Raw genomic sequence first — 27306 nt, 5'->3', positions numbered from 1 at the left:
CGAGCTCGACGATGCATGGTCGTCAGTACTACATCGCTGCCGATAAGTCGCAGAGGGAGGCGGAGCGGGCCGCATAGCCGCCCGTTGCCGCCCGTTACCCGCCCAGTCTTCGGCATCTGCCTTTCCGCGCGCCGCTGTCTAGCCGCCCATCTCCCTCCCCTCCCCGCTACGCTGCCCCGCTGCGCTGCCCCGCTGCACCCGCGCTGCTTCGGTACGAGGCAGACGCGAGCACATGACGGCGACCGACGAGCCGCCGCCCCACAGCGGCTATCGCACCTGCCGTCAGCCGACGCTTGCCTCTATCGCATCTCCTCCCCCTCCTCCTCCATCTCCTCTTAACCCGTCCTAAACACACACGACACAAGCATCCCACAATGACAGACTGGAAAACCCAAGCACAGGCATACAAGGCCCGCATCGCGGCGCAGATCCCGCCCGAGTGGCGCCTCTCGCCCGAGACGCTCGCCAACCTCCCGCTCAACGTCACCCGGCTGCCCGAAGACTCTGGCCTCCTCACCGCCCGAGAGAAGGAGATCAAGACGCTCGACGCGACGGCGCTCGCCGCGGCGATCGCGGAGCGCACCTACACCGCGGTGGAAGTGGCCACGGCCTACGCCAAGGCCGCGGCGATCAGCGCGCAGGCGACGCACGCCGTCATGGACTTCTTTCCCGCCGAGGCGGTCGCGCAGGCGCGCGCGCTCGACGAGGAGCTCGAGCGGACGGGCAAGGTCGTCGGGCCGCTGCACGGCGTACCCATCAGCGTGAAGGGTGAGCGCCGGGAGTGGGAGAGAAGAAGCGCTGACACGGCAGACATGATCGCGCTCGCGGGCCGCGCGCGGACGTGCGGCTCTCTCGCGGGCGCGCTCGACCCCGCCCTCCAGCCGGCGGGGGACAGCGTCATCGTCGCGGCGCTGCGGGCCGCCGGCGCGGTCTTCTACGCGAAAACGACCAACCCCCAGGCGATTATGCACCTCGAGACCAACAGCTTCCTCGGGCAGACGCTCAACCCGTGGAACACGCGCCTGACGCCGGGCGGCAGCTCGGGCGGCGAGAGCGCGCTCATCGCCGGCGGGGGGAGTGTGCTCGGGTAAGTCGGCCCCGCTCCCTACTTGATGTGAGCTCACCCGCCCCCAGCATCGGCACCGACATCGGCGGCTCGATCCGCAACCCGTGCTCCAACTGCGGCCTGTTCGGCTTCAAGCCCACGGCTGCGCGCATCCCCAAGGCCGGGAACGTGGGCGGCATGCCTGGCCAAGAGACCATCATCGGCGCCGTCGGCCCGATGGGGGTGAGCGCGCGCGACTGCGAGCTCTTCATCAGCGCCATCCTCGCCGCTGAGCCGTGGAAAGTTGACCCGACCATGGTCGGCATGCCGTGGCGGCCTGAGACTGCGGTCTTCAGCCACGGCGGGGCTCGCCCACGCATCGGCGTGATGTGGGACGACGGCGTCGTCGTCCCGCAGCCCCCGATGCGGCGCGCGCTCAAGGCCGCCGTCGACCGGCTCAAAAGCCAGGGCTACGACGTCGTAGACTTCACGCCCTACCGCACCGCCGAGTCCTGGGCCATCCTCCACAAGCTCTACTTCACCGACGGGGGCGCGTACGTGCGCGGCCTGGCCGCGGCGACGGGCGAGCCCATCCTCCCCCTCACCGAGTGGATCATGGCCGGCGCCGTGGCCGAGGACGCGGCCGGCATCATGGCGCTCAACCGCGCGCGCGACGCCTTCCGCGTCGACTGGTGGGCGTATTTCGCGGCCCAGAAGGTCGACATCATCCTCACGCCGGCGTACCCCGGCCCGGCGCCCGTCCTCGGCACGAGCAAGTACTGGGCCTACACTGCGCTCTTCAACATCCTCGACATGCCTGGCGCCGTGTTCCCCACGGGCCTGTTTGTTGACCCCAAGAACCCGGAGGATAGGGCGGATAGGGAGGGCGACAGGGAGTGGCTGAGCGACGAGGACAGGCTCAACGCCGCGCGGTACGACGCCGAGACGTTTACCGGCGCGCCGCTCGCCCTCCAGATTGTCGGCGCGCGCTGGGAGGACGAGATGGTCATGAAGGCGCTGTATGGGGTTAGTGAGGCTGTCCGGGCGTAGGGTGCGGGTCGAGAGAGCAAAGAAGTTGTAGCAGCATGCAAGTGTGTGGCGTGTGCGCGATTGCGAGTGACCGATCTCGATCGCGCCGCAAGGTCCGCGACCCAGCGTCTCGTTTGCGATCGTCAAGATGTCTTGGGGGCATGGATCGGGCCTGTTGCTCGTCTCGTGCACGCGCAGGCTCTGGCTTACCCGACCACCGCGGCTCTGTCTCCGACCTGCCGGCAGCCGCCGTGACGCCCGCCCCCCGACGCATACACTCATGTCATACAGCATTCTACAGCACAGCCTACGCCGCGCTACGCTACGCCGCGGCCACGGCCGCCGGGTCGCGGCTCGCCTCCTCGAGGCGCTTGCGCCACGCCTCGAGATCCGCCTCAAAGTTGGCCTCGAGCTCGGCGTTGCTCTTCTCGAGCGAGAGCTGGGGCGGGCGTGAGCGCCGGCTAGTGGCGAGATGAAGCAACAACTCACAACCTTGGCTTCGAGCGTCTCGCCGTTCACGCCGAGGCCCTCCCAAGGGTCCGCGGTGACGTCTGGTATTGAGTCTGGGGGGTCAGCGGGGCCGGGATATGCAATGCGGCTGTGTGGCCGAGCAAGCGCTCTCGGCGACGCAAACGGGGTCAACCCCCCGCTCACGTCGCTGGGCCGACGCCCAGCTCCGTCCTACTCACTAACAGGCTCTGGGCCAAAGATCTCGGCCATAATCTCATGTCGTGTCCTAAACCGCCCCATGGCCAGCTCCCTCGGGTCCAGCTCGTCGAGCAGATCAGCCCACGGCTCAATGTTGTCCACCGCGATACCAGGCGGCGCCATCGCGTTCTTGGCGTACGCATCCGCGCCGTGCGGCGGCTGCATGGCGGCCATGTGTCGGGGCAGGAGCTGGCCCGCCGGTCCGCGCTGCGTATAGTGTGAGACAGCAATCCACACCAAACCACCCCTCACCCACCTTGTTCTTCTTCTTGCCGCTGGGTGCCTGGGCCTGTGCAGCGGCCTGCGCCTGCTGCTGCCTCACAGCGAGCGCGTGCGGCAGCTGGCCAGCAGACGCGAGCGCGGCGAGCTGGGCCTGCTGCTGCTGTTGCTGCTGCTGCTGGGCCCAGCCCTGCTGCTGGAGCATGGCGAGGTGGGCCGGGTCCACCTGCATGTGCCCGGGGGGACCGTGTGCGAGCCCTGGCTGGTTGATGCCTGCGAAATGGGCGGCCTGTGGGTGGCCTGGCGGGGCGTGCGCGCGCTGCTGCTGCTGCTGCAGGTGGGGCGGGAGGCCTTGTCCGCCAGCGCCGCCGGCGCCAGCCGGGAACATGGGCGCGCCGCCTGGAAAGTTGTTCATTGCGCGGCGGGGACCGGGGGAGGGCGTGGGGGAGGGTGTGGGGCTATGGGGGTTAGGTTGGAAGCAAGTTGGATGCGAGTTGCTTGTGGATGGAGAATGATGGACGAGTCGAGGAAAACACGACGTGACATCGAGGCCAAAACACGCGTGGGGGAGTGGGAGGAGGGAGGCATTAGAAGTATTTTCTAATCAACCTTAATCGCCACTAATTCCATTACAATTCCATTTCTAATCACTTGTGCTCTGTTCGTCGTCACGCTCTCGACCTCATGACTTTCCTTTGTGACAACGTCTTGCTCGCCTCGTCGTCGTCCATTCACTTCCCCCCTCCTCGCCGTCACTTGTACCCTCGTCGCTGTCGCAACCCTCGTCCTCGCCATCGCCAAACTCGGCCCAAACACAAACAAGGTTTCCCACCCCCGCGCGTGGGTTATTGCCACCGGAAATGTCGAATTGGTCCCGCCCTCGGCCGCCGTCATCTCCGAAGGTCAACACTGCAGCCGCGGCGGCGGCGACGGCGACGACGCCGACGACACCGTCATCATTGTCAACAACAGCATCATCATCAGCACAACGTTTGGCCCCTCCCCCACCGTCTCCTACGCGAAGGCAGTCGCCTTCCTCGACATGGAGCCAGCAGCCGTCGCCGAGGTATAGAGACAAGTCTACGACGCGCCCATCGCATCAGCAGCAGCAGCAGCAGCAGCAGCCAAAGACGCCTACGACCCCAAATCGCTCCCTCTCAAACCGTTTCCTCTTCTCGCTCACTCCGCCTGCATTCAAACACGACAACGGCGGCAGCTCGTCCTCGTCCTCTTCCACCTCGCCATCCCCCCCACGGCGGGGTAATGCAAACCTCGATCCCAGCCCCCGCACCGCCCGCATCTCGCCCACCACCGTCGTCATGTCTGGCTCCGGCTCTGCAGCACCCCGGCCACAGGTCCGCCGCAAGGTAGGTCCTTGTCTCAGATGCACGTCTAACGTCACGCAGGTAACAGGCCAAATGAGCCTGTCGTCGACGCCGACCCAGTCGACATCGTCGCTCGCGTCGGGGTCCGCGTCGACATCGACGACTGCCTCGACGCAGCCCCGGCTAAAGGCGCGCGTCAACCCTGCGTCTATTGCTTCTTCCCCAGCCGGCACTCCCTCTGGCTCTTCGACCCCAGCCCACAGGTTGGCCCGCACCCCGTCGACAACAGCCCCCTCGTCGTCGATAGGTCTGCGAACAGAGTCGGCTCCCTCGTCCCGCGCGAGATCCCCCGTCAACGCCGGCGCGCCCCGCTCCGTACTTGCAGGCACCGCGACAAGAGGCGCCGCCGCCGCAAACGCAAAGCCCCTGGTGGCAAAGGCACACGTTCCGGCCTCGCACGTTACGACAGCTCCGGGCCTGCCGACGCCGTCGTCGCTGTCGTCGGCCAGGCGTCTTTCGCACGGCACTGCTGCTGCTGCGGCTGCTGCTGGTGCAGGTGGCACTGCTGCATCGCCGGCTCCACCCGCAGGTGGGATCACCAAGGCCCGCTCGCCGTCCATCGTTTCGGGATCTTCAACACCAGGACCCACGACACCGGCCTCGAGTGTGTTGTCGGGAATCAGCGCGTCCTCTGCCCAGACGTCGTCGAGTACGCCAAAAGCAAAAACATCGGCACAAGGAACTCCACCACCTACGCATGAGGTCGCAGCAGGCACACGCGCAGCCCCGCATATTCGTCCTTCGCCCGGTACGCCCACGCCAGCTACATCCGTGCCATCGCCTATGCCCGCCCCCGCGGCTCTGCCGTCCTCACCAGAAGACGGTCTCGGTTTCCGGGCGACACTTGCATCGCGACCTCAAGTATCCCCACTTGCCCAAGTCACTCCTGCATCCGTCAACATGACCGCCGTGTCGTCGCCCCTCCCAACGATCGCGGCATTGCAAAACCAACACAGATCTACAGCGCTTCTGTCACCGTCTACGCTCGTTCCCGAACGGAAGCCGTCGCCACCCCCGCTCTTCGGCGTTGGGCTGGAAGCGCCGAGCCCTCGGACGGCTCCGTTTGGGTCAGCCAGCCTGGTCGAGCCCGAACCGTCGTCCAACCACTCATCACCCGTCCGCCCAACCCGACCCCTCGATGCCGTCTCACCCTTGCACCCTGTGTTCCAGCATGTCTTCCAACACCCTGCCGCATCTTGCCCCACGTCGCCTATCCCCTCTTCTGGCCTCGCGCTCTCCGGCGCAGCCGACACTGGCAGTGTCGCTGACAGACGGACGCGCAGACATCACCCGCACCCTCTGCCCTGGAACCCCTACGCCCCACCACCACCCCTGCCCCTGCCTCCGACGTCTCCAGAACTGCGAACCGTCGCGCTCCCGCTCATGACGCCCACGCGATCCATCGAGTCGGTGGACGGAACGCCCCTCCGCGGTGCCAACGCGTGGTCTCCTCGCCGCATGAGCTCATCCAGCGAAGGCGGATACTCACCCGTGCGCCACAAGCTCGACCTCCCGCGCTTGGGCCGCGATCGCCTTAGCGGCAGCACAATTGTCGACGCTGAGGCCGACGGTGACGGTGATATCGAGGACCACGACGACGAGCTCAAGCTCAAGGCTGTGGTGTCCGCCGACGGCTTCTCGGACGCTGAGAAGGCCAAGGTGGAGCGCAAGGTGTGTTCTGCGAAGTGTCTCTTCTAACCCACCCAGATCGCAGACCTTGAAATCTCCAACTCGTCGTTACTAGCCATCAACCGCAGCCTGGAGGGCACCAAGGCCAAGCAGCGTAGCGAGATCACCAAGCTGCGGCGCATGCTGCGCGAGACGCGCATCGCGCCGCCCCTGGCCGCTACCCCGCTGGCCTCCCCGCCCCAAGCCCACCACAGATCAAGCGACGACGAGGGCGCGACCTCGGGCGGCGGCGAGGACGACGAGTTCGAGGAAGCGATGGACGACCCTGCCCTCGAGCGCCGCTGGGACCGGCTCGTGTCGCTCGTGTCGGCCATGCGGAAGCGCGGCGAGGAGTGCGTCGCCATGGGCAAGGAGGAGACGCGCCCCGGCGTCCAGCGCGTGCTCGGCTGGCTCGAGGTCGAGGCGATGGACCGCGAGAACGCCGGGTCGTTTGGCGGCAGCCAGCTCGTCTCGGCCGCCACGTCCGAGGTCGACGCCACCGACGCCGCGGGCACCGAGATCACCGATGCCACCGAGGTGACCGAGGGCTACTAGGCCACCAACCCAAAGATGCTGTCGAGGCGTGTTGACCACCCTCGCCAACTCGACCCCCAACTTGAAACCAAACCACACTGCAACTCACTCGCATGCCATACATTGTGCCATAGTAAATGTAAACTTCTAGAAGTGTTAGGGGTGTGGGGGGGGGATGACCGAGCTTGTCAGAAACTGAATCGGTCGGGAACTGACTCGGCGAGAGGCGAACCCTGCATATCTCGCCCAGCCAACATCATGCAAGCAACCATGCATCGTCCTAAAACTCGCGCAGCCCAACGACAGTGTTGTACTCGTGCCGTGAGAGACGCCACGGGATGCCAGAGTTGGAGTAGAACTCGTCTGGGTCCTCATCCGCGTCGAGGTTGAGGATTGTGGCAATCTGCGACAGGCGCGTAAACTTGTCGCGGGCGCCGCCGTACGCTGCCTGCGTGGAGAGGTAGTTTGCCACGGCGCGGATGTCGCGTTCGTAGCGGATCGCTCCGAGCTGCGGGGTCAGTTCAGTGAACGCGTTGCCCAACTGACCTCGGAAAACTGCATGTTGAACACCATCTTCTCCCACGGCTTGACGAGCGTCTCGACCGTCATGTTGAAGAATGTCTGGTAGTTGTGATCTGTGAAGGCGTCCTGGTGGGTTAGTTTATAAGAGCGAACAAGCCACCCACCTTGAAGCCCTCGACAATGCCCTCCCATTGCCGCACGAAGCGGCGGCGCACGACGTCGCTCTCCTCTGCGTCGGCGAACGCATCCTCGTCGAGCAGGTACGACACGTCGCGGTAGCACTCGTCGAGCATGGGGCGCAGGCGTGGCCTCGTGACCTGGTTGAAGAGGTGCTCGAGGCCGGAGCGCGACGAGGAACGGAACTGGCTCGAGAGGTCGCCGACGAGGTCGAGCTCCTCGAGCACGGCGGCGAGCTCGCTCTCGAGGTACACCTGCGGGATGTTGGCGCGGATCTCGGCGAGCATGCGGTCGTTGTAGTCTGCCGAGACGTCGAGGTCGTTGAGGTAGATCTGGGGTCAGTGGGGAATGCGGGGGCCACTCACAATGTACGACGCCTTCTGGTCCTTGTCCCGTCGCTCCTTCTCGGCGCGGTCGTGCGGCGCAGGGGCGGTGTACAGCAGCTCCATCTTCTTGCCGATGTACGCTGCGTAGTCGGTCTCGAGGACGCTCGTGATCTTCTCTCGCAAGCTGGAGAGGGTGGAGACGGATCCGCTGGAGAGGACGCGGTTGAGCACCAGCTTGATGAGGTAGAACGTGTCGTCGAGGATGGAGGAGAGGTGCGGCTTTGCGCTCGTGTCGGGTGAGTCGAGGCGGTGCGCCTTCTCGACCGATGTCCGGAGGTACCACGTCTCGAGTGGTGTGTAGTAGACCTTGAGGAGGTTCTCGATTGCGCGTTGTGAGCCCGATTGCTCGAACAGCTCGACGGTGGCCTGGGTCTGCGCGGCGTGGTCGCCGTCCTCGTCCTGCAGGTGTGAGTTGACGGCCAGTGACATCTCAACTCACTGAAAGCTGCGAGGTCACGAAGCGGCGGAACAGGGCCCACCGTCCACCGAGCGCCACGAGCTCGCCGAGGATGCGATCGACATCGCGCAGGTCTGGTCCCGGCTCCTCCTCCTGCACGGGCGTCGCGGTGCCAGTGGGCGGCGCCTGCTTGCGGCCCGGGGCGTACGACTGGAGCGTCGAGGTGAGGTTGGACGTCGTGTTGGCCAGCGAGGCGAGGCTGAGCTGGTTGGCGGCCGCGGGGTTTGTGAGCGAGGCGAAGAGGGGTGGCGCGAGCGCCGGGTTGGAGAGGAGGGCGAAGCGCGACTGCTTGGTCTCTGATATCAACCGGCCAACGCGCCGCTCCTCCTCCCACCCCTCGACGAGGTTCTTGACCACGCGATCGCTCTCGGCGACGAGCCGCCCGACGACCTTGCGCATCCGCCCGGTGCCGTAGTACTTGTCCACGACGGGCTGGTGCTGGTCGATGATGTGCGCGATGGATTCGAGGAGCGAGGTGAGGTTTGTGAGGTAGTAGACGGGGGACGAGGCTGGGGACGTCAGCAGGACGAATGGCCCGCCGCACTTACGCTTTCCCGCCGCCGTCGACCTGGCCTTGACGAGCCCGACGACGAAGTCGCCGTACGCCTCGAGCCCCTCATCCTCTGCGCCGATGCCGGGCCAGAGCCGGAAGTAGCGGCTGACCTCGCCCTCGTCCTTGCGCTCTGCGGCGGCGTCAAACTCAGCGCGGAAGGTGCGGAGCAGCGAGCTGCGCAGCTCGTCGAGCTGCTGCGGCGGGGGTAATGGCGACTGGGGTGTAGGCTGGGGCGTGAGTTGCAACGTCATGCGCGTGGACAACCCCACTCACCACGACCGAGCCCGCAAACTCGCCCTCGAGCACGGCCCGGCTGACGCTCATCGCACGCTTACAGCTGCGCGACGCCGATTCCCAGTCGCTCTTGTCCATCGCGACCGCGAGGGTCTGGAGCGCGTTCTGCCGTCAGCCCCTGCTTGCACCTGCTCCCCACCTTGAGCTCCAGCACCTCGGTGACGACGTCAGCCGCCTCGCGCACGCGCCCGATCTCCTCGTCGAGCTTGCGCACTTTCCCGCCGACGCGCTCGCTCGTCTCCCACACACGGTTGACGCGGGCCACGAGGCCGTCGGCGTCGTCCCACTCGTCGGCGGCCTGCATCCCGAGCCCGCGCGACGTGATGCGCTGCTGCTGCCCATGCGCGTGCCCGTTGGGCCGGGAGCCCGACGCAACGCCGTCCACCTCGATGCTGAGCTGGTCGACGTCCCCCGTGAGCTGGGAGAGGCGGCCGAGCGCGCCGTCGACCTGCGTCCGGTCGGCGATGAGCGCGTTGAGCGCGAGCGTGAGGTCGGCCTCGCGCCGCGTCAGGAGCGCGAGCTGCGCTGCGATCTGCGACGCGTCGGTGATGTCGCGCGGGTCGAGCGGCGCGGGCGTGGCCGAGGGCGGCGTGAGGGCCGGGGAGGGGGTGGCCATGGCGCTGGTGGGGTGGGGTGTGGTGTTGTTGTCGTTGTCGAGGTGGTTGGGTCGGCTTTGGTTGTGAGTTGCGTGGAGGTGAGCGAGGTGGGTCACGTGATCGCGGCTGTCTTTGCTAGGTTGGCCCGGCTGCGTGCATGCAGGCGAGAGAGCCCCCCAGGTGTGTGCGTGCATAGGTGCAGCACTCTAGTATGCATAGTGACACGCCGAGCGAGCACCTCGGAGTGACAAACGCGTGGGGGCCGGCGCGTGGCTGCTACTAATACCAGAGGAGTCGCCATAAGCGCCAGTTCTAATCCGCGGCTGCCGCTGCTAATCGCGCCGCCGCCACTGTGGCCCCTCGCCTCCTCGTCCAGTCCACCTCGCATCACCCACTAAAGCTACGCACCGAGCCTCCCCCGGCAGACAAGCTAACGCGCCGCCCAATCTCGGGCCGCTCCAGCGTGTCGCGCCACCCCGCGAGCTCAAGCAAGCCAGTGTACCCCACGTCGTGCTTGTTGTCGATCCAGCTGTGGAGGTTCGCGCGCACGTAGTAGTGGTTGGGGAAGAAGCACCCGGGCGGGAAGAGGGCGACGGGGTCGAGCACGCCCTCAATGTCTGCGCTTTCGACGACGCTCACCAGCTCGAGCAGGTGCCCGACGCCGAGAAAGTCGGGGATGTGCGGCTCGAGCGTGAGCTCCTCGCGCTTGCGGTACGCGTAGGCTGTGGCGAGGGCCTTGGTGACGGCGTCATGTCGCTTGCGGTAGAGCGCCGTCATGACGCGGCGCTCGGCCGCGCCGCCGGCCGACACGATCGGCGCTGGGTGTCAGCGGCGTAGACGCGGGGCTTACCGTCCGGAGCGAGGTCGTAGACCAGGCGGATGTCGCGCGCCATGAGGCGCGCCCCTCCCCCACCGTCGAGGGTGAAGCTCTGGACAGAGTCCACAAACTCATTGTACAGCCGCATCAGGCGGCTCATGTTCTTGTCGTTGAACTCGTAGTGCGCGTGCTCCCACGCGTCGACGAGCCCGAGGACCAGCGACACCTGGTGGTCGGCCGCGATGATCGGGTCGGTGCGGACGGCTTTGGAGTCGGTCTGGCGTGAGCGTGTGGTCGCCGCCGCCACCCACGAGCAGCTGCCTCCAGACGTGCTCAAACTCCCGCGCGCCGAATGCGGGGTCACTAAACACCTTGCGCCGGTACCGCATCTCGTCCCACTTGCGGAAGAGGTGCTTGACTATGTGCTGCTGCTTGAGCCACTCGCGCAGCGACTGGCGGTCCTGCAGCCAGTCGGTGATGGAGCGGGCTTCGGTCGGCGCGCGGGACGCGATCGACGCGTTGGAGTGGCGGGTGGTCATGGGGGTCGGAGTGGCGGCGAGGCGGGAGGTGGCGAGGTGGCAAGTGATGTGTTGGACCGTGGCCCGGGTCGACGCCGACCCCAGTCGCTCTGCTGTTGAACGGCAAGTCTGGACACCAGAGTCAAACGTGATTCATGTCAATCGACGGCTGTGCAACCCGCACCTCGCTTGGGCCGGCGAAGCTGCACCACGGCGCGTGCGTCAGAACGTCAGTTGCGTCAGTGCAGGTGCAGTCGCACCGGCGTCTACGACGCACGCCCGGCGGCCTTTGCACTGTCCATCGTATCGTACAGCCGGGGGTCTACCTCGGCCCCGCCTCGCCCGCCTCCCGACTACGCCGCCGCCTCCGCCTCGCTATCGACACTCGAATCCACGCTCGACACAAAGCTCGCGTCGACCCGCGACCCGGCGCTCGTGCCGCTCCCCGTGCTCTCAGCGCTCGCTCTTGGCGCCGCGGCCTTCGCCTTGCCCTTGTCCTTGTTGTCGCGATAGTCGCGGCGGTTGCACCTGCGCCAAGCCGACAACCCCGCCAGGCTCGTGTGCACGCCCCTGCCCGACTCGTCGCCGACGAAGCCGACGACGGCCGCGTCCTTGCCCTCCTTGAGGCGGTAGAACTCGGTGACCTCGTACTTGACCTGCGCGTGCGTCGGCGCGCCGACGAGCGACGCCGAGGGGAACAGCCTGCCGCGGTGGAGCAGCCCCTCGGCGTCGGCCTTGGCGACTGCGTCGATCACGACCGTGGCGTGCGTGATGCACTGCCGCGCCGAGGCGGGGAGCGGCATCGGGTCGGCGAGGGCCTCGGCCGGGAGCGTGGCGGGCGGCGAGAGGCGGCGGACCTCGGCCTCGGTGGCGGCCGCGAGGTCCTTGAGCACGGCTTCGGCGTCGAGGCCGGGCGTGACGATGTCGACTGGGTTGGAGTCAGTGATGTGTCAAAGGGGCGGCGGCTGAGGTGATGATCGTCGGGGCGTCCCGGCCACCGCTCACTGCTCGAGGTGGTCTGGCCCAACCCCGGTCCTCGAGCAAGCTGATGAGGGGCCGTCCACCCGCCCTCCAGCAAGGCCGCAGCAAGCCCGCCACCCACCCCCGCTCGCTGCACTCGCGGACTCACCAGACTCATCAAGCGAGTAGTACCCCCGAATCTGCCTCGCCATAAGCGCGGCCGCCCCGCCCCTCCGCTGGAGAAAGTGGTTGACCTCGCACACAAAGTCGTTGTAAATCCTGGGCAGCCGCGCGTCCTCGAGCTCGGTGTAGGCGTAGTCTGCGAGGTGGAGCTGCTCGGCAAAGCGGAGGAAGGCGGCCAGCTGGGGGTCGGCCATGACTAGCGTGTCGGTGAGGCAGCCTGCGACTGCGAGCTGGGGGGTTAGCACTGCACCACTCCTCCTCCTCCTCCCCCCTCCCCCCTCCCCCCTTCCCCCCTCCCCGCGACGACCAGGCCAGCCGGCCCTCGGCGCGGCCCCCTCGGCCTGCGGCCTCGGCGGCGAGACTCACCCCCATGTGCCGCCTCAACAAGTCGTACTGCGCCTTCTTCGTCTCGGCCGTCGGCGCCCAGTCGAGCGTGCCGCTGCTCCACGCCTTGTTGCACGTCTTTGAGAGCCAGTCCATTGTGCGTTGTGCGTGGGGATTATAGTCAAGAGGAAAGAGGAGATGTCGCGAGGTGTATGTAGCTGCCGTGTCGAGCCCTCTCGGCATCGCGCGTCGGTCGTCGCGTTTCAGTGGCAGGGACGGCACGGCACACGCGGGCCACGGGACGCGAGGGCGCGCCGGGGGCCAGAAAAAAATCAGTCGGCGTGGGCGGGTCGGGCGGTGCGGCGGCGCTGCGAGCTGGCGGACGGGGGAGCATGCATGCATGCATGCATGCATGCATGCGTGCCGCCGTCATAGCGAGGTCGAGGCCAGCGACGAGAACATGGTCGAGCAGGCCGACGACGGACGAGCGACCACCGCTCAATGAGGCAGATTGACATTTCAGGACCACCTCCTTGCTTGGCACCTTTCACGTCACCCCGCCCTGGACGGCCACCCTCTGCACCTCACCCGAGATCTCTGCAAGGTTTGTCGCAAGGTTTGTCGCGGCCGGCTCGTGGTGCACATGTGCTATCTGTGGGCAAGCCTACAGTCCACCTTCGACACGCCACACCCCTCTAGCATGACAGACTTGGCGCGCGACACGACACCGTGCCTCGCCGGCCTCACCCCAACCCCCTCCCCATGCAACCCAACGCCATATTACTCTATAGACACCATTATCACAACGCTTTTCGTGACACCCCCGCCACCCCCTAGTACGGCGTGGAGTACTGCCTCGGCAGCCGCGGCACTGGCGGCGCATCCCGCGGCACCGTAAACGCGTCCTCGTGGTCGTCGTCGTCGGGTCGCAGCGGGCGGTACACCGACTTGAGGCGGTTCAGCCCCGTGCCCTCGGGCAGGGCACTCAACCGCTTGTGCCGGTCTCTGCGGCGGAGGTGCATCAGGCCGAAGCGGAACAGAACCGCAATGAGAATGATGGCGACGATGAGCGCGCCGACCTGGCGTCAGCAGCTGCAAACCGTCACACCCACTCCAATGCCAATCCACATGCCGGCCTTGGCGGAGATGTGGATGCCGCCGGGCTTGTTTGTCGGCTTATTCCGCCACGACGCGACAGACGTCGCGACGTCGGTCGAGTTCACCTTGGGGAAGTTGCTGGGGGTTAGCGGGGAGCGAGGAGCGGACCTACTCGGCGAGCTTGAAGTTGACGGTCGACATGGCCACCTTGCCTCCGTCGGGCGAGGTCAAGTTCAGCGTGTACTGCTGTGTCGGGTCGAGCGACGCGTACCACAGCGTCGTTGGCGGGTTGACAGTCTGCCGCCACGCCTGTCTCGAGTAGTTTGTCTCGCCGGAAATCGACGGCAGCGACAGGTTGAACCAGTAGTTGCCCATGTCGGGGCCGAGGGGTGCCTTGACTTCGACGTACGTCGTGTTGACCGGCACGCGCATCGACAGGACCGCGTTGGTGTCGGTTGTCCAGACTGTGCCCGCGGTAGTGTCTACGCGTTAGTGCCACCACGCCACCACCCCACCCACCCGTGTTCCACTGGCCCTGTCGCACGTCAAAGTACTCGTTCACCGAGCCATTGCTCGTGAGCGCGCCCTGGTCGACCTGAGTCAACTGATCCGTCGCCGTCGATCTGTCGTCAGCGCAGCATCCTCGCCACACTCACTGCCAGGAGTACACGTTCGTCGTGATCTCGGCGTACGCGACCACCAGCCGCGAGTAGTACAGCCCCAGCGCGAGCGTGTGCCCCTGGAACGGCTGCGAGTCGGTCGCGAAGATGAGGTTGCTCGAGCCCGAAAAGTCGCGGCACTGGAACTGGCCAGTGTACGAGTTGCCGTCGAACCACGCGTTGAGCTGCGTGTCGTTCTTGCAGTACCCGTACAGCTTGACGCCGGTGCCGTAAAAGCTGAGGGTGAGGTTGCCCGGCGTCTTGACGCCCTTGGGGTTGGCCTGGTCGGCGTACACGACGTTGTCTGCAAAGTCGCCGAGCACGCCCTGCGCGTACGACGGCACGCCGCCAAACTGCCACGTTACGGTCGTGTTATCGGGCCTCGAGGGCTGCTTTGCGTTCGGGTCGGTCAGATCGTTTGGCCCGTACGCGAAGAACGGCGAGTACGCCGGGACGGTGTGCGTCAGCGGCGTAAAGGTCGGCGCGCGGCGGTACAGCGGATGTGGGGCGGGCGTGATGGTCGCGTCTGGCGGCGCTGCCGTCGCTGCGGCGGTGGTGAGGAGGGCGCCGGCGAGGGTGAGGGCGATGGCGGAGCGCATGGTGGTGGTCTGCGATGCGTGATCTGCAGGGAGAGGGAAGGGGGAGGCGATGTGTGTTGCGCGGTCGACTTGTCGCTGCCAAGATGTAGCAGAGGGCTAATGTTGGCCACAGGGGTGGGTGTGTGCGCGGCGGGTGGGCTGTACCTGTTGAGGAGGAGGGTGTGATGGGCTCTTCTTGCACTGCTTGTTGGCGATGCCAACCGACGCGAGGACCGACAGCGACACCGACAGCGACAACGGCGACGACGACAGCGACGATGAAAAGGAAGAGAAGTTGCGACGAGGAAGCGCCAAACGATCTGACGGCGGCGTCGGCCAGATCTAGTCAGTCCTTTGTCAAACTCGTGGGCGCGTGCAGAGCGCCGTGGAGAGAGCCGTGCAGGCAAGACAGGCAGGCAGCACGCCAGCAGCACGCACGCAGCATGCACCATGTTGCGTGCAGCACCGCACAGCGTCGCCACGGTACAGCCTCGCGCCGTCGCCGCGCCGCGCCGCGCCTCGGCGGTGCGGTGATCACGGCGGCGGCGGCGGGTGCACCGCCCACCCCCGCCCACTGGCCGTCATTTCCGGTGAGCGGTGCAGCCTCAGCGGCACATTCCTCGTCGTTATCTGCGACATGCATACGGCTCTTTACCCGCATTGCATTCTCACACTGCACTGCCCACCTCGACCTCGGACCTGCCCACCACACCACACCATGCTCCGCCGAGACACGGCACGGCGCTCTGACTCGCATGGTGCGTGCCGCGGCTTGTCTCCCCCACCGCCGCCGCCGCCAAGAGGCGTGGTGGCTGTACACAGCACAGCGCTTGGACCACCCCGCCGCGCGGCGCCGCGCTTCGGCGTCAAGCAGTGCTCGCTGTCGCCACCGTCCCGCTGGCTCTCGCAGATACTTGTGCATGCAGCTCGGGTCGTGTCTGCGCCTTCTCCCCTTCTCCCGAGGGTACAAGCACTCACGACCACCAGCCAAGAGCGGGTCGGTGGATCGCTGACTATGACAATCGTTGTACCGTGGGATTGAGTCCTCGCAGTGAGTCGAGCGCGAGCATGTGTTCGTCGCCATGCTCTCGACCCCCTCGCCATCGCCATCGCCATCGCCGCCGCCGTCGTGGCCACCCAGTTGCGACCTTCCCCCGAAAGTGGATGTGCCTGGCCAACGCGGGGCCCAAAAAGGCGCATTGTCGTCAACAAATGTCCTGATGCGTTTCGACTTTTGTCCCCATCGCGCTTCACTTCCTCTTCTCCATTCTCTTTGTTCTCACTTCTCGGCCCTAATCACTGCCCCCATAATCTTACTGTTCTCAACGGGGGAAACCAGCACTACCTCAAAATGTGGTCCTCATCCCACACGCAGCCGCTACCCATCGGCTCCCCGCCCTTCCACCTTCCTTCCCTCAACAACCTACACGCTCACATTCTTTCCACGGCCCCAGAGCCAGCCTCGGCGCTCGACTATCTCGTCTGGCTCGTACTCCCCCACGCATTTGGCTTCCCGCAGGCGTACCTCCTCACCGCGCCCCGCGCCGACAAGTCATGGAATCGCACGGCGCGCTTCCTCCTCGGCGCGCTCGGCATCGCCGCCGTCGTCAACAGCCTGCTCTCCTACCGCCTACACGGTGAGTCCAGTTTTCAGTCGACGTGGAACCCAGGAACAGGCAGGGAACCCCCGTTTCGCCGTCGCACTCGTACGAGCCGCCGCGAGCGCCGCACGGCTGCGCCGAGCGTTGGCACGGGCCCGCTGTCCCTGGATCGCGCCGGCCCCGTGCGGAGTGGGAACTAAGGCGGCGTCTGGGCTGGGTATTGTTGTTCGCGTGGGGGGAGGACGGATGTTGGGCTCACGCGTGGGTCCGGTGGCGGGGACCGGAGAGAGTGCCGATGCCACCTGACGCGCCTTGGCCCGCTCACACACCCAGACCCCAGGCTCCAGATCCTCAACTACCTCAAATCCTACGCCGACATCTACGTCGCCTTCTTCTATGCCGAGGGCGCGCTTCTCAAGCACACGGTCGTGGACCCATATACGCAGCGCCGGGCATACGACCGGCCGCGCTCGCACCTCAACGCGGCGATCAACTACCTGCTGGAGAAGCGGTTCATTGGCTTTGGCTCGATCGGGGTTGACGAGACTTCGGGGCGGCCAAACACAGGTCGCGCGCCCAAGGTCGTATGGTCCGCCGGGATGCGCAGCCCACGCAGCCGCCGCGGCCGCGGTCGGGGCGGAAGGAGGAGCTCTCTGCCCCCGTCGGTGTCGAGCATCGAAGCCGTCCTCGCCAACGGCCAGATCACGCCCCCCCGCACGCCCGTCGAGTCGGAGATTGAAGTCCCGCGCCACCTTACCCACCTGCTCCGCGTGCCAATCATTCGCAGGCATGCGCGCTACCGTAACACTGCGCTCCTCCGCCACGGCGTCCTCGCCGCCGGGCACTTTGCTTCCCTCGGACTTGTCGTCGGCCTTGCGAGGCAGTACGACGGGCCAGTGTTGTCATGGACCGACCTTGCGGGGATCCTCACCGGTGCCACCCCCAGTGCTGCCCTCGCCGCCACCTTGCTCGTCTCCCTCGGCCTCCTCGTCGCCCAGATCAGCGCACTCCCCGCCGCCGCATACTTCCTCATCTCCGGGTTCTACCACCTCGCTGCGCTTGCCACAATCGGAACCGGCAGGCTCGAGACGGAGAGCTGGGACATTGACCTGTTCGGGAAGCCATGGGCGCCGACGAGTGTGCTGGACTTTTGGGGGCGTCAATGGCACCAGGTGTTGCGAGTGAGCTGAAGAGTCTGCTCAGCACTGACAGCCCAGCACCAGCTTGTCTCGATCGCGTCCCTCGTTCTTGGCCTCTTTGGACCCCTGCTCGCACCGTACCCCGACGCCAGCGACGAGCACCCGCCGACTGCCTCGCTCGCGCTGGTTCTGACCACGTTTATTGTCTCTGGCGCGCAGCACGGCCTTGCGAGCATCAGCTCCTCGCCCCCGCCCGAGCCATCAAAGCTGTTCGCCTCGCTCGCGCTGTCTGGAGTCGCCGCCGCGGCGGAGATCCACTTCAAGCGGAAGACGGGCAGGACGGTGGGCGGTGTGCTCGGCCGTGTGTGGGCCGCCGCGGTGCTCCTGTCGGCTGGCAAGCTCATGGTCGACGCGTACCTCGCGGCCGGGTGGGCCGACCAGCGGGTATGGGAGGTGGCGTATCCTGTTGGCGGGACGGCCGACGTCGTGGCACGGACCGTGCTCGACGTGCTGGGCGCTGCGGCCGGAAGGTTCACAACGGTGGCGTGAGTCGCCAACCATGGGTCTGCGCATAGCCATAGAGGTAGATGTGATTAGTCGCGCGGAGGTGAGGGGTAGCTGCATCGGTTACATCTTTGGGGCGAGTCAAACGGCCACCTCCTTGAGCTCTTCTGGCGCCTCGGCCTTGAGCGCCTTGAAGCCGCCGTCGAGGACGTAGGCCTTGGAGGTGGTAATGCCGTTGGCATCAAGGTAGTCCTGGTACCAGCCGGCGGTGCGCTCGCCACGGGATCCAGCCTTGCACGAGTTGCAGTGGAAGATGACCTGGGGGATGCTGCAAGTCAGCCGAGCCCGCAGGGCGAGGCGGCGGCCCCCGGCCCAAGCGACTCACTTCTGGAGCAGAGGCCCGACGACAGGCAGCGTCTGGTACAGGGTATGCGCGGGGAGGTTGATGGCCGCCCGGTGGATGTAGTTGGACCCGAGGTCCTGCCGTCAGCGCGGCCGGGCCAACAAACCCACGTCAAAATCCGCCCGCCGCGCGTCGACGACAATGAACTCGACGCCGGCCTTCTTGGCGCCCGCGAGCGCCCGCAGCTCGGACACGGTGATGCGGGGTGGGGCGCTCGAGGGGGTGGGGAGCGCGGCGTGCCAGGGGGTCTTGGACATGGTGTGGGCTGCTCGTTGGAGGCGGGGGAGCATAGATCTGGCGGGGGTGGGTGAGCGCGGCGAGGTTATGTAGTGCTCGCGCGGGGGCCAATTTGATGATGCCATCGGGCTTCATCAAACCGGCGAGATCCGGCACGTGGTGCACGTGGCGGGGGTGTTGCTTCGTCGTGCGCGATGCGTCTTGGTGTCAGCCTGCACGCAGCGTATGGGGCGCGCCTGTGCTACGCCTGACTTGCCAGCACCTAGGCAGCGCATACTCGGCGCCATCTGCGCGGTGGGCGCGGTGGCCGCTTACTGTCGACGAGGCGTCGGACGCAAGTGGCCTCGTGCCACATCGTCTCGTCGACGGGCCTGCTCCATGGCGGGTAGCCCTCGATGTATAGCCCACGTCGACGGCGCTTCACCGCCGTCAGTGCTGTGCGCCTTGTGCATTGGGGTTTGAAGAATGTTAGCTCCCCATCCCATTCGCGATAACGTCGCCGTGAGAACCCCGCTGCTGGGCGTGGCGCGTTGTTTGGACGCTCACAAATGCCTCAAGCCATGCCTCGAGCGGGTCACGACTGATCACCCCTCGACTGATAGCGACAGCCGCGGCAGACCCGCAGACGCAGACGCCGGTCGCGTGCTCCACGCATTGTCGATCTTGGCACCGAGCTGCCTGCCACGACAGCCGCGTGCGTTATTTTGGGCCATTGGCCCGCCGAAACAGTGGCCACTGTATAAAATCACGCCGGCGTGGCGCTGCACCGCGCCTGCACCCCACTCTGAGCTGCTGCTCACATCGATGGGTAAGTGCACACCGCGACGGCGCTCACCCCAGACGACAAGGGCAGCGGCGGTAGCACCTCCAGCACCTCCAGCAGTGTGGGCAGCGCCAGCAGCGTCGAGTCGACTCCCTCGTGGTGGCGCCGGCTCTCGGCCTCGAGCAGCGGCTCGGGCCTGACGCCGAGCCCGCCGCCGCTCCCCCTCCTCTCGCTGCCCCCCGAGGCCTCCCCGCCGCCGCCGAGCGCGAGCCACGCCGCCAAGGCGTCCTACCTCATCGCGCGCGGCCACGACCCGCGCGCAGCGGCCAAGCAACTCGCTGCGGTATCGGGCGACGTCGCGCGCGCCGAGCACAGGCTCCACCTGCGCGACGGCGAGCTGCGGGTGCACGGCTGTGGCGTGTGCGACGAGAAGCGGCGCGCCGAGCGCCGCGGCGTGGGCATGAGCATTGCCGAGTGGCGCGCGGCCGAGGCTGAGGCCGCTAGGTGGGTGCTGGCTTTGGGCTTGCTGACGGTAGCGATGACGAGGACGACGGCCTGCCGGTGTACGTCGAGCACTGTTGCGCGCCGCGCCGCCGCAACGCCGACGAGAGGGGCGAGCGCATCGCGCGCCTCGAGGCGCTGCTCGCGCACTTTGCGCCGCAGCTCGGCGATGTGGGGCGTGTGCCGACCGCGGAGCTGGGCGTGCCGCGCCAGGCGTAGCGGTGGTTCTGCGTCAGTTGATACCATGGTGGGGGGTTGTCGAATAGCATGAATGTTGTTTGTTGTGTCGCGGTGAATGGAAAATCGCGCATGCATCCAACGCGCGGCAACTGACGCGCGCCTCGCAGCTGATAACAGGCTCACACCGGCGACTTGCTACCTCATGCATCGTGCCACGCCTCGACTTTTAATCTGGAGCAGTTAGCTCCGGCTCTCTCTCTCTCTCGGTAGGGCTCCACCCCGCTCCACTCACCATCAACCCTCAACCCCGTCAACCCTTGTCCCCTGCCCCGCGCCTACGCCGTTCAGCCGTGGAAGACCGCCTCGACATTGTTCCCATCCGCGTCCGTGACAAACGCGCCATAGTACCCGGGGTGGTATTGCGGGCGCGGCCCCGGCTTGCCATTACACTCGGCGCCGGCCTCGATAGCCGCGGCGTAGAACGCGTCGACCTCGGCGGTAGACGCAGCAGCGAACGCGACGTGCGCGTCGTTGCTGCCCGCGGCGCGCTTCTTCGCGTCGCTGATCCAGAAGGCCGGCTGGCCGTCCTTCCCGAACCCGGCGACACCCGCGCCGCCCGTGTGCTCGGTGGGGATCTCCATGATGAGCGCAGAGCCGAGGGGCTTGAGGGCCGCCGTGTAGAAGGCCTTGGCGGCGGGGTAGTCGGAGACCTGAATGCCGATGTGGTCGAGCATGGTGTGGGTGGAGCTGGGAGAGGAGAGGAGACGAGGGAAGAGTGGATGGGAGGTGTCGTTGCTGCCCGCTGCGTCCTTTATACCGCGCCGTGCCGCGCGCCGCGGCTGCTCGGTCCCGAAGTGGTCGCCGAAGCGAGGTGACGTCAACCACCGTCAACTGCGGATCTCGTGTGGCGCCGGCCCCTTCAACGGCGGCCAGCACACCCCCGCGGCCTGACAAACGTCCCGAGCTGCACCGAGCGCCGAGCTGCAGCGGGCACCGATGCCCGAGTCGGCGGCGGGGCCACGGCGCGGAGCCACGACGGCACGCGCGCCGACCTCGGCCAGACGACGACGCCAGGGCAATCTTATCGCCAATGCCGCGGCGTATCTCCGAGCGGTGGGCGACGGGACAAGTATAGACGGCGTGGGCGGGACGAGCACAGCCTGAGCGCTGTTCTCGGCCGCGAGCGGACCACGACAGCGCCGGGCGTGGGTTGGTCGCGTGCTCGCCGACAGCGGGCAGTGTGCGCCGCTCGGCGCCGGCCACACTGTCTCTGCTTCGACCACTCTCGCGTTCCCGCCGGCCCAGGCTGACACTTTCTCTGACTCGTGCTCTCACTTCGCAGCGGCTCTGCTACTGTACTGACGCCTGCTTACATGTAGCGTCCACACAGCCGGTGAGCGATAGACGGCGCCGCGAGAAGGTTGGAACCTGCGCCGCACCGCAGCATGTGAACGGCACCGGCCCAGTCCCAGGTTCCAACCTTCTCGTGTTCGCTTCTCGGCGCCATGAACCGCGCGCATAGCATCTCGCTGCCCGGCGCGAGCCTGCAGTCTGCATAAAGCCCGGCCGTGAGGCGCAGACGACCCACCCTCCGACCCCCGACCCCAGATGAAGCTCCTCGCCCTCGCCCTCCTCCTCCTCGCCGCCGCCGCTCCCATCGCGCGCCTGTCCCACACCGACTGGCGCGACCTCGCGCGCCGTGCCCTCGTCGCGCCGGTCGAGAGCTGCCCCCGCCCCGTGGTCAAGAGCCTGCGCGGGCGGCGCGTCGTGCTCGCCGAGATGCCGGCGCGTCCTAAGCCGTATGTTGGGACGAACAGTGGGGTGTAGCTCGACCCGCACCTTCACCCCCCTTCCCTCTTCCGCCCTAAGCGGTATGTTGGGGCGACGGGCACGCTGACGCGCAGTGGGGTAGCGCTCGACTCGTACCTTCATCACGGCCCCGGCGTCGCCCCCTCTTCCCCGCACGCGCTCGACCCACCCGCACCCCAACACCATCGCCGTGGCCCAGTGGAACGGCGCCAGGCTCATAGGACGTGTTCTCCTGGAACCTGGAGATCCTAGGATCGAGACCTAGCGGCGATAGACATCTTTTGGCGGCGAGGACAAGGGCAAGGACAATGCATGGACATGGACACGGCGTGTGGGTGTGTGCTGCACTGCTGTAGCTGGTCGGATCTCTCCGTCACGCACCTCACTGTACCTGTCCCTCGGCCCCCCGCTGCAGTCTGGACACGCGCTGCACAATGCGAGGCCGAGCTGTACGTCTCTCGATGCATGCTTGCAGCATGCGAGACGCCGGGGTAAGCTTTGCTGCGGCAGTCGCGTAGGAACTGTTCCGCGCAACCGGGCCGGGTTGTTGCCCGCCAAGTGCGCCGCCTCCTCGATGACGCGGTGGTTGATGACCGCGCCTCGGCGACTCACATCTCGACTCTTCCACTCTTCCACCCACTCCCTCGCAATGGCAACGGCACCATGGCGGGCCCGCTGCTAACCCTCGCCCTGTCGCCCCTCGCCGCCGCCGGCACGCTGCTCGCCCTCGCGGCCCCCGAGCTCATCGTCGCCGTGCTCGCCCTCGCCACCCTCAGCGTTGCGCGGCGGCTCGACCCGCCCTACTGCCTGCTCGCGCTGTACCCCACCCTCCTTGGATCCCTATTGGCACTGTGCATCTCCGCGCCGAGCGAGCAAGCCGTCGCCGTCACGCTTGGCCGCCGCCTGCGCGCGCTTGCCCGCGTCTTCCTCGTCGTGTGGATCCGGGACGAGGTGCGCTCTGGCCGCCCCCGCGTCCCCGTCGCCGTCGTGTATGGCGCCGGCGACCTCGCACTCGCCCTGCTGGGACAGCTGCCGCCCTCTGTGAGTCCCCCCTCCTTTCCGTCTGACTCTTAGGACTATACCGTCCCAGACAAACTCGCCACCCACATCCTCGACATGTCGACTTGACTCTCCACCCACTCGCTCACCATGGACGCCCGACACCTCCCCGCCTACTACATCGACGCCTACGTCAACCACTTCGCCGAGGTCTTCTCCAGCATCTGTTTCTCGGGCGTTATGACCGTGATCGCCGCCGAGATTCTCTCGCCCGCGCCCAGCCCCCTCGTCGTCCTCGCCCACTTGGTCGACTACGCGCTGTTCCGCTGGACCGTGGTCGCTCTCTGGCGCCAGTACAAGCGCCGCATCCTCATCTGGGTCTTCCCCAACTACCTTTACAACGACTTCCCGCTTTTCCTCGTCCACCGTCGCGGCCGAGTCCTGCCCCCGCGTCGGACGCCATTCCGCGTCATATGGCAGGTTCCAGCCCTGGCCGCGTGTGCCTGGACCCTCTGTTCTGGTATCGACTCTCGCATGGTGAGTGCGACGACGCGGGGTGCTGCCCCTGGTGCATGGTGTAGCGGGCAGCATGACTGGTTCTGAACGCTCGGATGCTGACGGCCCAGTTCACTCTGTCGCGTGTGTACTTCACGCAGCACGACACCACCATGGCGCTGCCCGAGTCCATCCTTGTCCTCTCCCTCTACGCCGTTGTCACATATGTCCCCAGCTCCCGAACGCCCTCAAGCCTCGCCACCATGGCCGTCGTTTTTCTCCTTGCCGGCAGTCTAGCCCCGCTCATCCCCACAATCACGCGTGACCGCATGGCCGCCGCTTGCGACAAGACGTGGGCCCTGTTCGTCTACCTCACCGCTCGCTACGAACGGCGCCGGCACAGGATAGCGGGCGACCGCGCCGTGCTCTGGAGCATCAGCTTGCACCGCATTCTGATGCACGGAGCAAGCAGCCTGAGCCGCCTCCGCCATGACTCGTATGAGACTGTGCAGCAGGTCGTCCGCATGGCCAACGCTGGCTCGACGCAGTGACGTCACCCATTGTTTACAAGACACCGGGCCGGTCGAGACTGGGCTCGCCGCCCGTCGAGGCACTTGACATTTGGCCAAACCATCGCTGGCATCCCATAGTGTACATGAAATCGTAAGAGCTGTGTGTGGTGGTGTGTGGTATCAAGCTGTCGGACAAGGATGGGACGGACGCGGCCAGCAGCCGGACCCGCGGATCCCACTACTTCTCGGCCGCCTCCTCGCTCGCCTTGTCGTACCCCCCGTCGAATCCAATCTCCTTGAGCAGCGTCCGCCACTGCCCGTCGACAAGGGGGTAAGAGAAGCCGGCACCAGGCCACGGCGTGATGGGCAGGCCGGCGAACGCAAACTCGCAGTGGGACCCGCCCTCGATCTTTGCGCCCGTCAGCGGCAGCCCGCGCGCCCAACTCACGAGAAGGAAGTGCGGATCCAACCCAGACGCCCTCATGGCGTCGGTGAGCGCGATGATCTCGTCGCGCAGCACCTCGTCGCAACCAGCGTTGACGTACACCTTGACGCCGGCCTTTGCGAGCCGCGAGAAGGTCGCGTTCGGCCCCGTGATGAGCGCGGGCGAGAGGTACGGGTTGGTGAGGTAGGACGCGTAGTGGCGCGCGTAGGCCGGCGCAATCACGGGGGCGACGCTTTGTACCCAGTCCTGGGGGCGTGAGCGGGGGTCACGGAGATGCTACCACGCGCGCCCTCACATTGTGGTAGTTTGTCGTCAGAGATGGGAACGACGCCGTCACGTCGGCCCACGGCTGCGGCGTCAGCGAGGCTTCCGGACGTACTTACGGCACATGCGAAGACGCCAGCAGGCAGACCCCAGCTGGTCCAGCCCGACTCCATCAGCTCGTCGAGGTACCCCGTGAGCTGGATGATGGCGTGCGCGCCGGCCGAGTTGCCGTTGAGCACGATGTTCTGTCGTCAGCGGGCCCTCCCGTCCCACCCACCTGCGGCTCGAACCCGAGGTCGTCGACGAGGAACTGCCAGCCGGCGAGGAAGTCGTACAGCGGCGCGGGGAACGCGCTGCCCTCGTCGAGGCACTTGCGGTAATTCGGCGCAAAGACACGCAGCCCCGAGTCCTTGCACCAGTCCCACGCGAGCGACCACTGCAGCGGGTGGCCGGTCTGGTATCCACCCCCGACGACGTAGTAGATGATCTTCTCGCCCTGCGCCGCCTCGCGCCAGATATGTTTCGCCGAGGCCCCGGCCGGAGTCTTGGGCGCGAGCATGAACGCGGTCACCGGCGCCGGGCGGACGCGATCCCCCGCGATCTGGAGGATCGGGAGGCGGGGTACGGAGTCGGCAATGGGCGGGATGGTGCGCGCGCTCGCGTCCGCGCGCGCGCCGTACAGCTTGAGCACGGCCGGCGTGACGGTGGAAGCGTCCTTATCGGGGGTATACACCGCGCCGAGGTTGAGCGAGCCGGTGAGGTAGCGCGCGATGCCGGACACGACGAAGCGCCGCAAGCCGTGGCTGGGCCGCTTGAAGAGGTACAGCACGCTGTTGTAGGCCACGTTGAGGGGGATGCCGAGGAGCAGCATGGGCGGCCAGGCGAGCAGCCGCAGGATTGAGCGCAGGAGCGGCCGCGGCTCGTACGGTGGCTGGGGGAACCAGCGCGCCGTGCCCTGCGGCCTTGGGGCCCAGCGCGGCTCGCCGGGGCGGGGCGTCATGGGGTTGGGGTGGGGGTGGTGATTTGTTGGTGGATGGTAAGTGATGGCGAGGAGGAGAAAAGAGATGGCGGCGGCGGTCGGAATGCAAGCGGAATGCAAGTCAGCCGCGGTTCTTGGCGTCGGGCCGCGTACTGACCACTGCGTTTGTATGCTCTCGTCTCTGCCCGTCGCCATCGTCTGCATCCTCAATGCATGGTCCTGCTCGATCCCCAGTATCGTCGCAAGATAGTGCAAGAGCGACCTCCCGGTGCTGTGATAACGGTGCTGACGTCGCCGGTTCAAGCCGGCTATCAGCGAGATCCGAACTGCAATCGACAACAACTTGGTCAACTTGGATCCACAACATCGGCCTCGACGTCCTCGACACGGCCGCGCAACGAGCAACAGCACAACCTCGACGCCGACGCCGACGCCGACGCCAGCCTACTCCCCCCGCCATGGCCACCCTACGCAAGGGCGCAAAGCCCCAGCACACCCCCGGGCCGGAACACGTCATGAACTTTCCCATCCTCGACCTCGGATACCCGCCCGCGAGCAGGCGCACCGTGTCGATCGTGGATACCGACGTGCACGTGTACGGCGTGGATGAGGTGGCGGGGAGCAGTCTGCCGATTGGGATCGTCGTGAGTGGGTGGGCGGGGCTGGAGGAGCGGTGGAGGGGCGGGAGGAGCGGTGGAGGGGCGGGAGGGGGGCGAGTATCGCTGGGCGCAGCAGGCTCGGCGGGTGGGCGAGTCGTCTCCGAGCGCCGCGAGCGGCAGGTCAAGAGGGTGGTGTGCGGGGAGCTCCTCTGCGATGTCGACGAGAACCAGTCGAGGCCCCTCATTACCCAGCGCCCCACTCACGCCCCCAGATCATCTCGCACGGCCGCTGCAACTCGGCCAAGAACATGCACGCGATGGCGTCGGGCCTGCTCGGCGAGCTGCGCCGGCTCGAGCGCGAGTCGGCAACAGCCAAGCACCCGCGGCGCAAGGTGCGCGACTATGTCGTGGCCACGATCGACGGGCGCAACCACGGTCAGCGGACAAAGTACCGCGAGCGCAACCTGAGCTACGACCACAATCCGCTGCACTTGTGCGTCGCTGGCTGGTGGCTGTCTTGGCCGCGCTGACGCCGCAGGATGGACATGGCGTCGACGATCGAGGGCGGCGTGCACGACCACCGGCTGCTGCTCGACTTTCTCCCGGCGTACCTCTTCCCGCGGGACGAGCGCGTCGTCGACGAGTTCATGGCCGTCGGGGTGTCGATGGGCGGTGGGTGTGGCGCCCGAGCGAGCTGACGGCAGGACACACGGTCTGGCGCCTGCTCCGGGAAGAGCCACGCGTGCGTATCGCGGTCCCCATCATCTCCATGTCGCCCGAGGCGCTCGGCCCCAACCTCGTCTTCCGCGCGAGCCAGTACGGGCTAGACGACCCCGTCTACACGGCCCAGGTGCGGCGATACCTCGAGACGCCGTCGGTTCCAGGCGTGTACAAGGGCAAGAAGATCCTCTCGATCCACGGCGGAAAGGACGACCTGCTGCCGCTCGACAAGTCGCAGCCGTACCTCGACGTCGTGATTCGGGAAAACCAGGCCAACGAGGTCATGATCTGGGTCGACCCCGAGGCAGGGCACAAGATCAGCCCGGCCATGGTGACGAAATCGGCGTGGTGGCTGTGGAAGTGGGGCTTCAGCAAGCCTGTGAAGAGCGTGTCCTGGGCAAAGCTGTAACCTACGTGAGCGACACACGACGCAGCCAGCGCTAACA

At 66.7% G+C, this 27306-nt stretch overlaps 16 protein-coding genes and 1 non-coding gene across 17 annotated transcripts; 9 read left to right on the top strand and 8 right to left on the bottom strand.

Annotated features, from left to right (window-relative positions):
* Positions 1–374: 374 nt before the first annotated feature.
* On the top strand, positions 375–2095 carry Q8F55_003368 (uncharacterized protein; the record flags this gene model as incomplete). Its single annotated transcript, XM_069351911.1, has 3 exons — positions 375–768; positions 811–1087; positions 1135–2095. The coding sequence occupies 3 exons, from the start codon at positions 375–377 to the stop codon at positions 2093–2095; spliced, it is 1632 nt and encodes a 543-aa protein (XP_069209329.1).
* A 301-nt stretch (positions 2096–2396) lies between these two features.
* On the bottom strand, positions 2397–3416 carry Q8F55_003367 (uncharacterized protein; the record flags this gene model as incomplete). The annotated part of the gene is made up of 4 exons (XM_069351910.1): positions 2397–2513; positions 2564–2637; positions 2764–2989; positions 3039–3416. The coding sequence occupies 4 exons, from the start codon at positions 3414–3416 to the stop codon at positions 2397–2399; spliced, it is 795 nt and encodes a 264-aa protein (XP_069209328.1).
* A 2353-nt stretch (positions 3417–5769) lies between these two features.
* Positions 5770–6609, top strand: Q8F55_003366 (uncharacterized protein; the record flags this gene model as incomplete). The annotated part of the gene is made up of 2 exons (XM_069351909.1): positions 5770–6057; positions 6094–6609. The coding sequence occupies 2 exons, from the start codon at positions 5770–5772 to the stop codon at positions 6607–6609; spliced, it is 804 nt and encodes a 267-aa protein (XP_069209327.1).
* Positions 6610–6868: 259 nt separating this feature from the next.
* On the bottom strand, positions 6869–9593 carry COG4 (Golgi transport complex subunit 4; the record flags this gene model as incomplete). Its single annotated transcript, XM_069351908.1, has 8 exons — positions 6869–7096; positions 7135–7236; positions 7275–7619; positions 7653–8072; positions 8113–8639; positions 8679–8910; positions 8957–9082; positions 9117–9593. The coding sequence occupies 8 exons, from the start codon at positions 9591–9593 to the stop codon at positions 6869–6871; spliced, it is 2457 nt and encodes an 818-aa protein (XP_069209326.1).
* A 367-nt stretch (positions 9594–9960) lies between these two features.
* On the bottom strand, positions 9961–10929 carry Q8F55_003364 (uncharacterized protein; the record flags this gene model as incomplete). The annotated part of the gene is made up of 3 exons (XM_069351907.1): positions 9961–10391; positions 10424–10667; positions 10702–10929. 3 exons carry the CDS (start codon positions 10927–10929, stop codon positions 9961–9963), a joined length of 903 nt encoding a protein of 300 aa, XP_069209325.1.
* Positions 10930–11261: 332 nt separating this feature from the next.
* Q8F55_003363 (uncharacterized protein) lies at positions 11262–12531 on the bottom strand (the record flags this gene model as incomplete). Its single annotated transcript, XM_069351906.1, has 3 exons — positions 11262–11836; positions 12038–12281; positions 12418–12531. The coding sequence occupies 3 exons, from the start codon at positions 12529–12531 to the stop codon at positions 11262–11264; spliced, it is 933 nt and encodes a 310-aa protein (XP_069209324.1).
* Positions 12532–13208: 677 nt separating this feature from the next.
* On the bottom strand, positions 13209–14731 carry Q8F55_003362 (uncharacterized protein; the record flags this gene model as incomplete). Its single annotated transcript, XM_069351905.1, has 5 exons — positions 13209–13454; positions 13488–13611; positions 13646–13937; positions 13993–14096; positions 14130–14731. The coding sequence occupies 5 exons, from the start codon at positions 14729–14731 to the stop codon at positions 13209–13211; spliced, it is 1368 nt and encodes a 455-aa protein (XP_069209323.1).
* A 1330-nt stretch (positions 14732–16061) lies between these two features.
* On the top strand, positions 16062–17999 carry Q8F55_003361 (uncharacterized protein; the record flags this gene model as incomplete). Its single annotated transcript, XM_069351904.1, has 3 exons — positions 16062–16347; positions 16645–17492; positions 17529–17999. 3 exons carry the CDS (start codon positions 16062–16064, stop codon positions 17997–17999), a joined length of 1605 nt encoding a protein of 534 aa, XP_069209322.1.
* Positions 18000–18095: 96 nt separating this feature from the next.
* Positions 18096–18614, bottom strand: Q8F55_003360 (uncharacterized protein; the record flags this gene model as incomplete). The annotated part of the gene is made up of 3 exons (XM_069351903.1): positions 18096–18282; positions 18340–18434; positions 18468–18614. 3 exons carry the CDS (start codon positions 18612–18614, stop codon positions 18096–18098), a joined length of 429 nt encoding a protein of 142 aa, XP_069209321.1.
* Positions 18615–19398: 784 nt separating this feature from the next.
* Q8F55_003359 (uncharacterized protein) lies at positions 19399–20077 on the top strand (the record flags this gene model as incomplete). Its single annotated transcript, XM_069351902.1, has 3 exons — positions 19399–19402; positions 19435–19861; positions 19894–20077. 3 exons carry the CDS (start codon positions 19399–19401, stop codon positions 20075–20077), a joined length of 615 nt encoding a protein of 204 aa, XP_069209320.1.
* A 305-nt stretch (positions 20078–20382) lies between these two features.
* Q8F55_003358 (uncharacterized protein) lies at positions 20383–20772 on the bottom strand (the record flags this gene model as incomplete). Its single annotated transcript, XM_069351901.1, has 1 exon — positions 20383–20772. One exon carries the CDS (start codon positions 20770–20772, stop codon positions 20383–20385), a length of 390 nt encoding a protein of 129 aa, XP_069209319.1.
* Positions 20773–21646: 874 nt separating this feature from the next.
* Q8F55_003357 (uncharacterized protein) lies at positions 21647–21865 on the top strand (the record flags this gene model as incomplete). The annotated part of the gene is made up of 1 exon (XM_069351900.1): positions 21647–21865. One exon carries the CDS (start codon positions 21647–21649, stop codon positions 21863–21865), a length of 219 nt encoding a protein of 72 aa, XP_069209318.1.
* Positions 21866–22031: 166 nt separating this feature from the next.
* On the top strand, positions 22032–22120 carry Q8F55_003356. The gene has a single exon. It is a non-coding gene; the product is annotated as a tRNA-Met (tRNA).
* A 390-nt stretch (positions 22121–22510) lies between these two features.
* Positions 22511–22921, top strand: Q8F55_003355 (uncharacterized protein; the record flags this gene model as incomplete). Its single annotated transcript, XM_069351899.1, has 1 exon — positions 22511–22921. The coding sequence occupies one exon, from the start codon at positions 22511–22513 to the stop codon at positions 22919–22921; it is 411 nt and encodes a 136-aa protein (XP_069209317.1).
* Positions 22922–22996: 75 nt separating this feature from the next.
* Q8F55_003354 (uncharacterized protein) lies at positions 22997–23892 on the top strand (the record flags this gene model as incomplete). Its single annotated transcript, XM_069351898.1, has 2 exons — positions 22997–23383; positions 23473–23892. 2 exons carry the CDS (start codon positions 22997–22999, stop codon positions 23890–23892), a joined length of 807 nt encoding a protein of 268 aa, XP_069209316.1.
* Positions 23893–24091: 199 nt separating this feature from the next.
* Q8F55_003353 (uncharacterized protein) lies at positions 24092–25562 on the bottom strand (the record flags this gene model as incomplete). Its single annotated transcript, XM_069351897.1, has 5 exons — positions 24092–24262; positions 24302–24544; positions 24594–24647; positions 24682–24807; positions 24840–25562. 5 exons carry the CDS (start codon positions 25560–25562, stop codon positions 24092–24094), a joined length of 1317 nt encoding a protein of 438 aa, XP_069209315.1.
* Positions 25563–25999: 437 nt separating this feature from the next.
* Positions 26000–27269, top strand: Q8F55_003352 (uncharacterized protein; the record flags this gene model as incomplete). Its single annotated transcript, XM_069351896.1, has 4 exons — positions 26000–26185; positions 26413–26633; positions 26679–26812; positions 26845–27269. 4 exons carry the CDS (start codon positions 26000–26002, stop codon positions 27267–27269), a joined length of 966 nt encoding a protein of 321 aa, XP_069209314.1.
* Between the last annotated feature and the right edge of the window lie 37 nt (positions 27270–27306).

Source organism: Vanrija albida, assembly GCF_041260175.1.
Source record: "Vanrija albida strain AlHP1 chromosome Unknown contig_3, whole genome shotgun sequence".
In the NCBI taxonomy this organism is placed as follows: Eukaryota; Fungi; Basidiomycota; class Tremellomycetes; order Trichosporonales; family Trichosporonaceae; genus Vanrija; species Vanrija albida.
The sequence above is the reverse complement of the archived record's forward strand: the minus strand, read 5'-3'. Positions and strand labels throughout refer to the sequence as shown.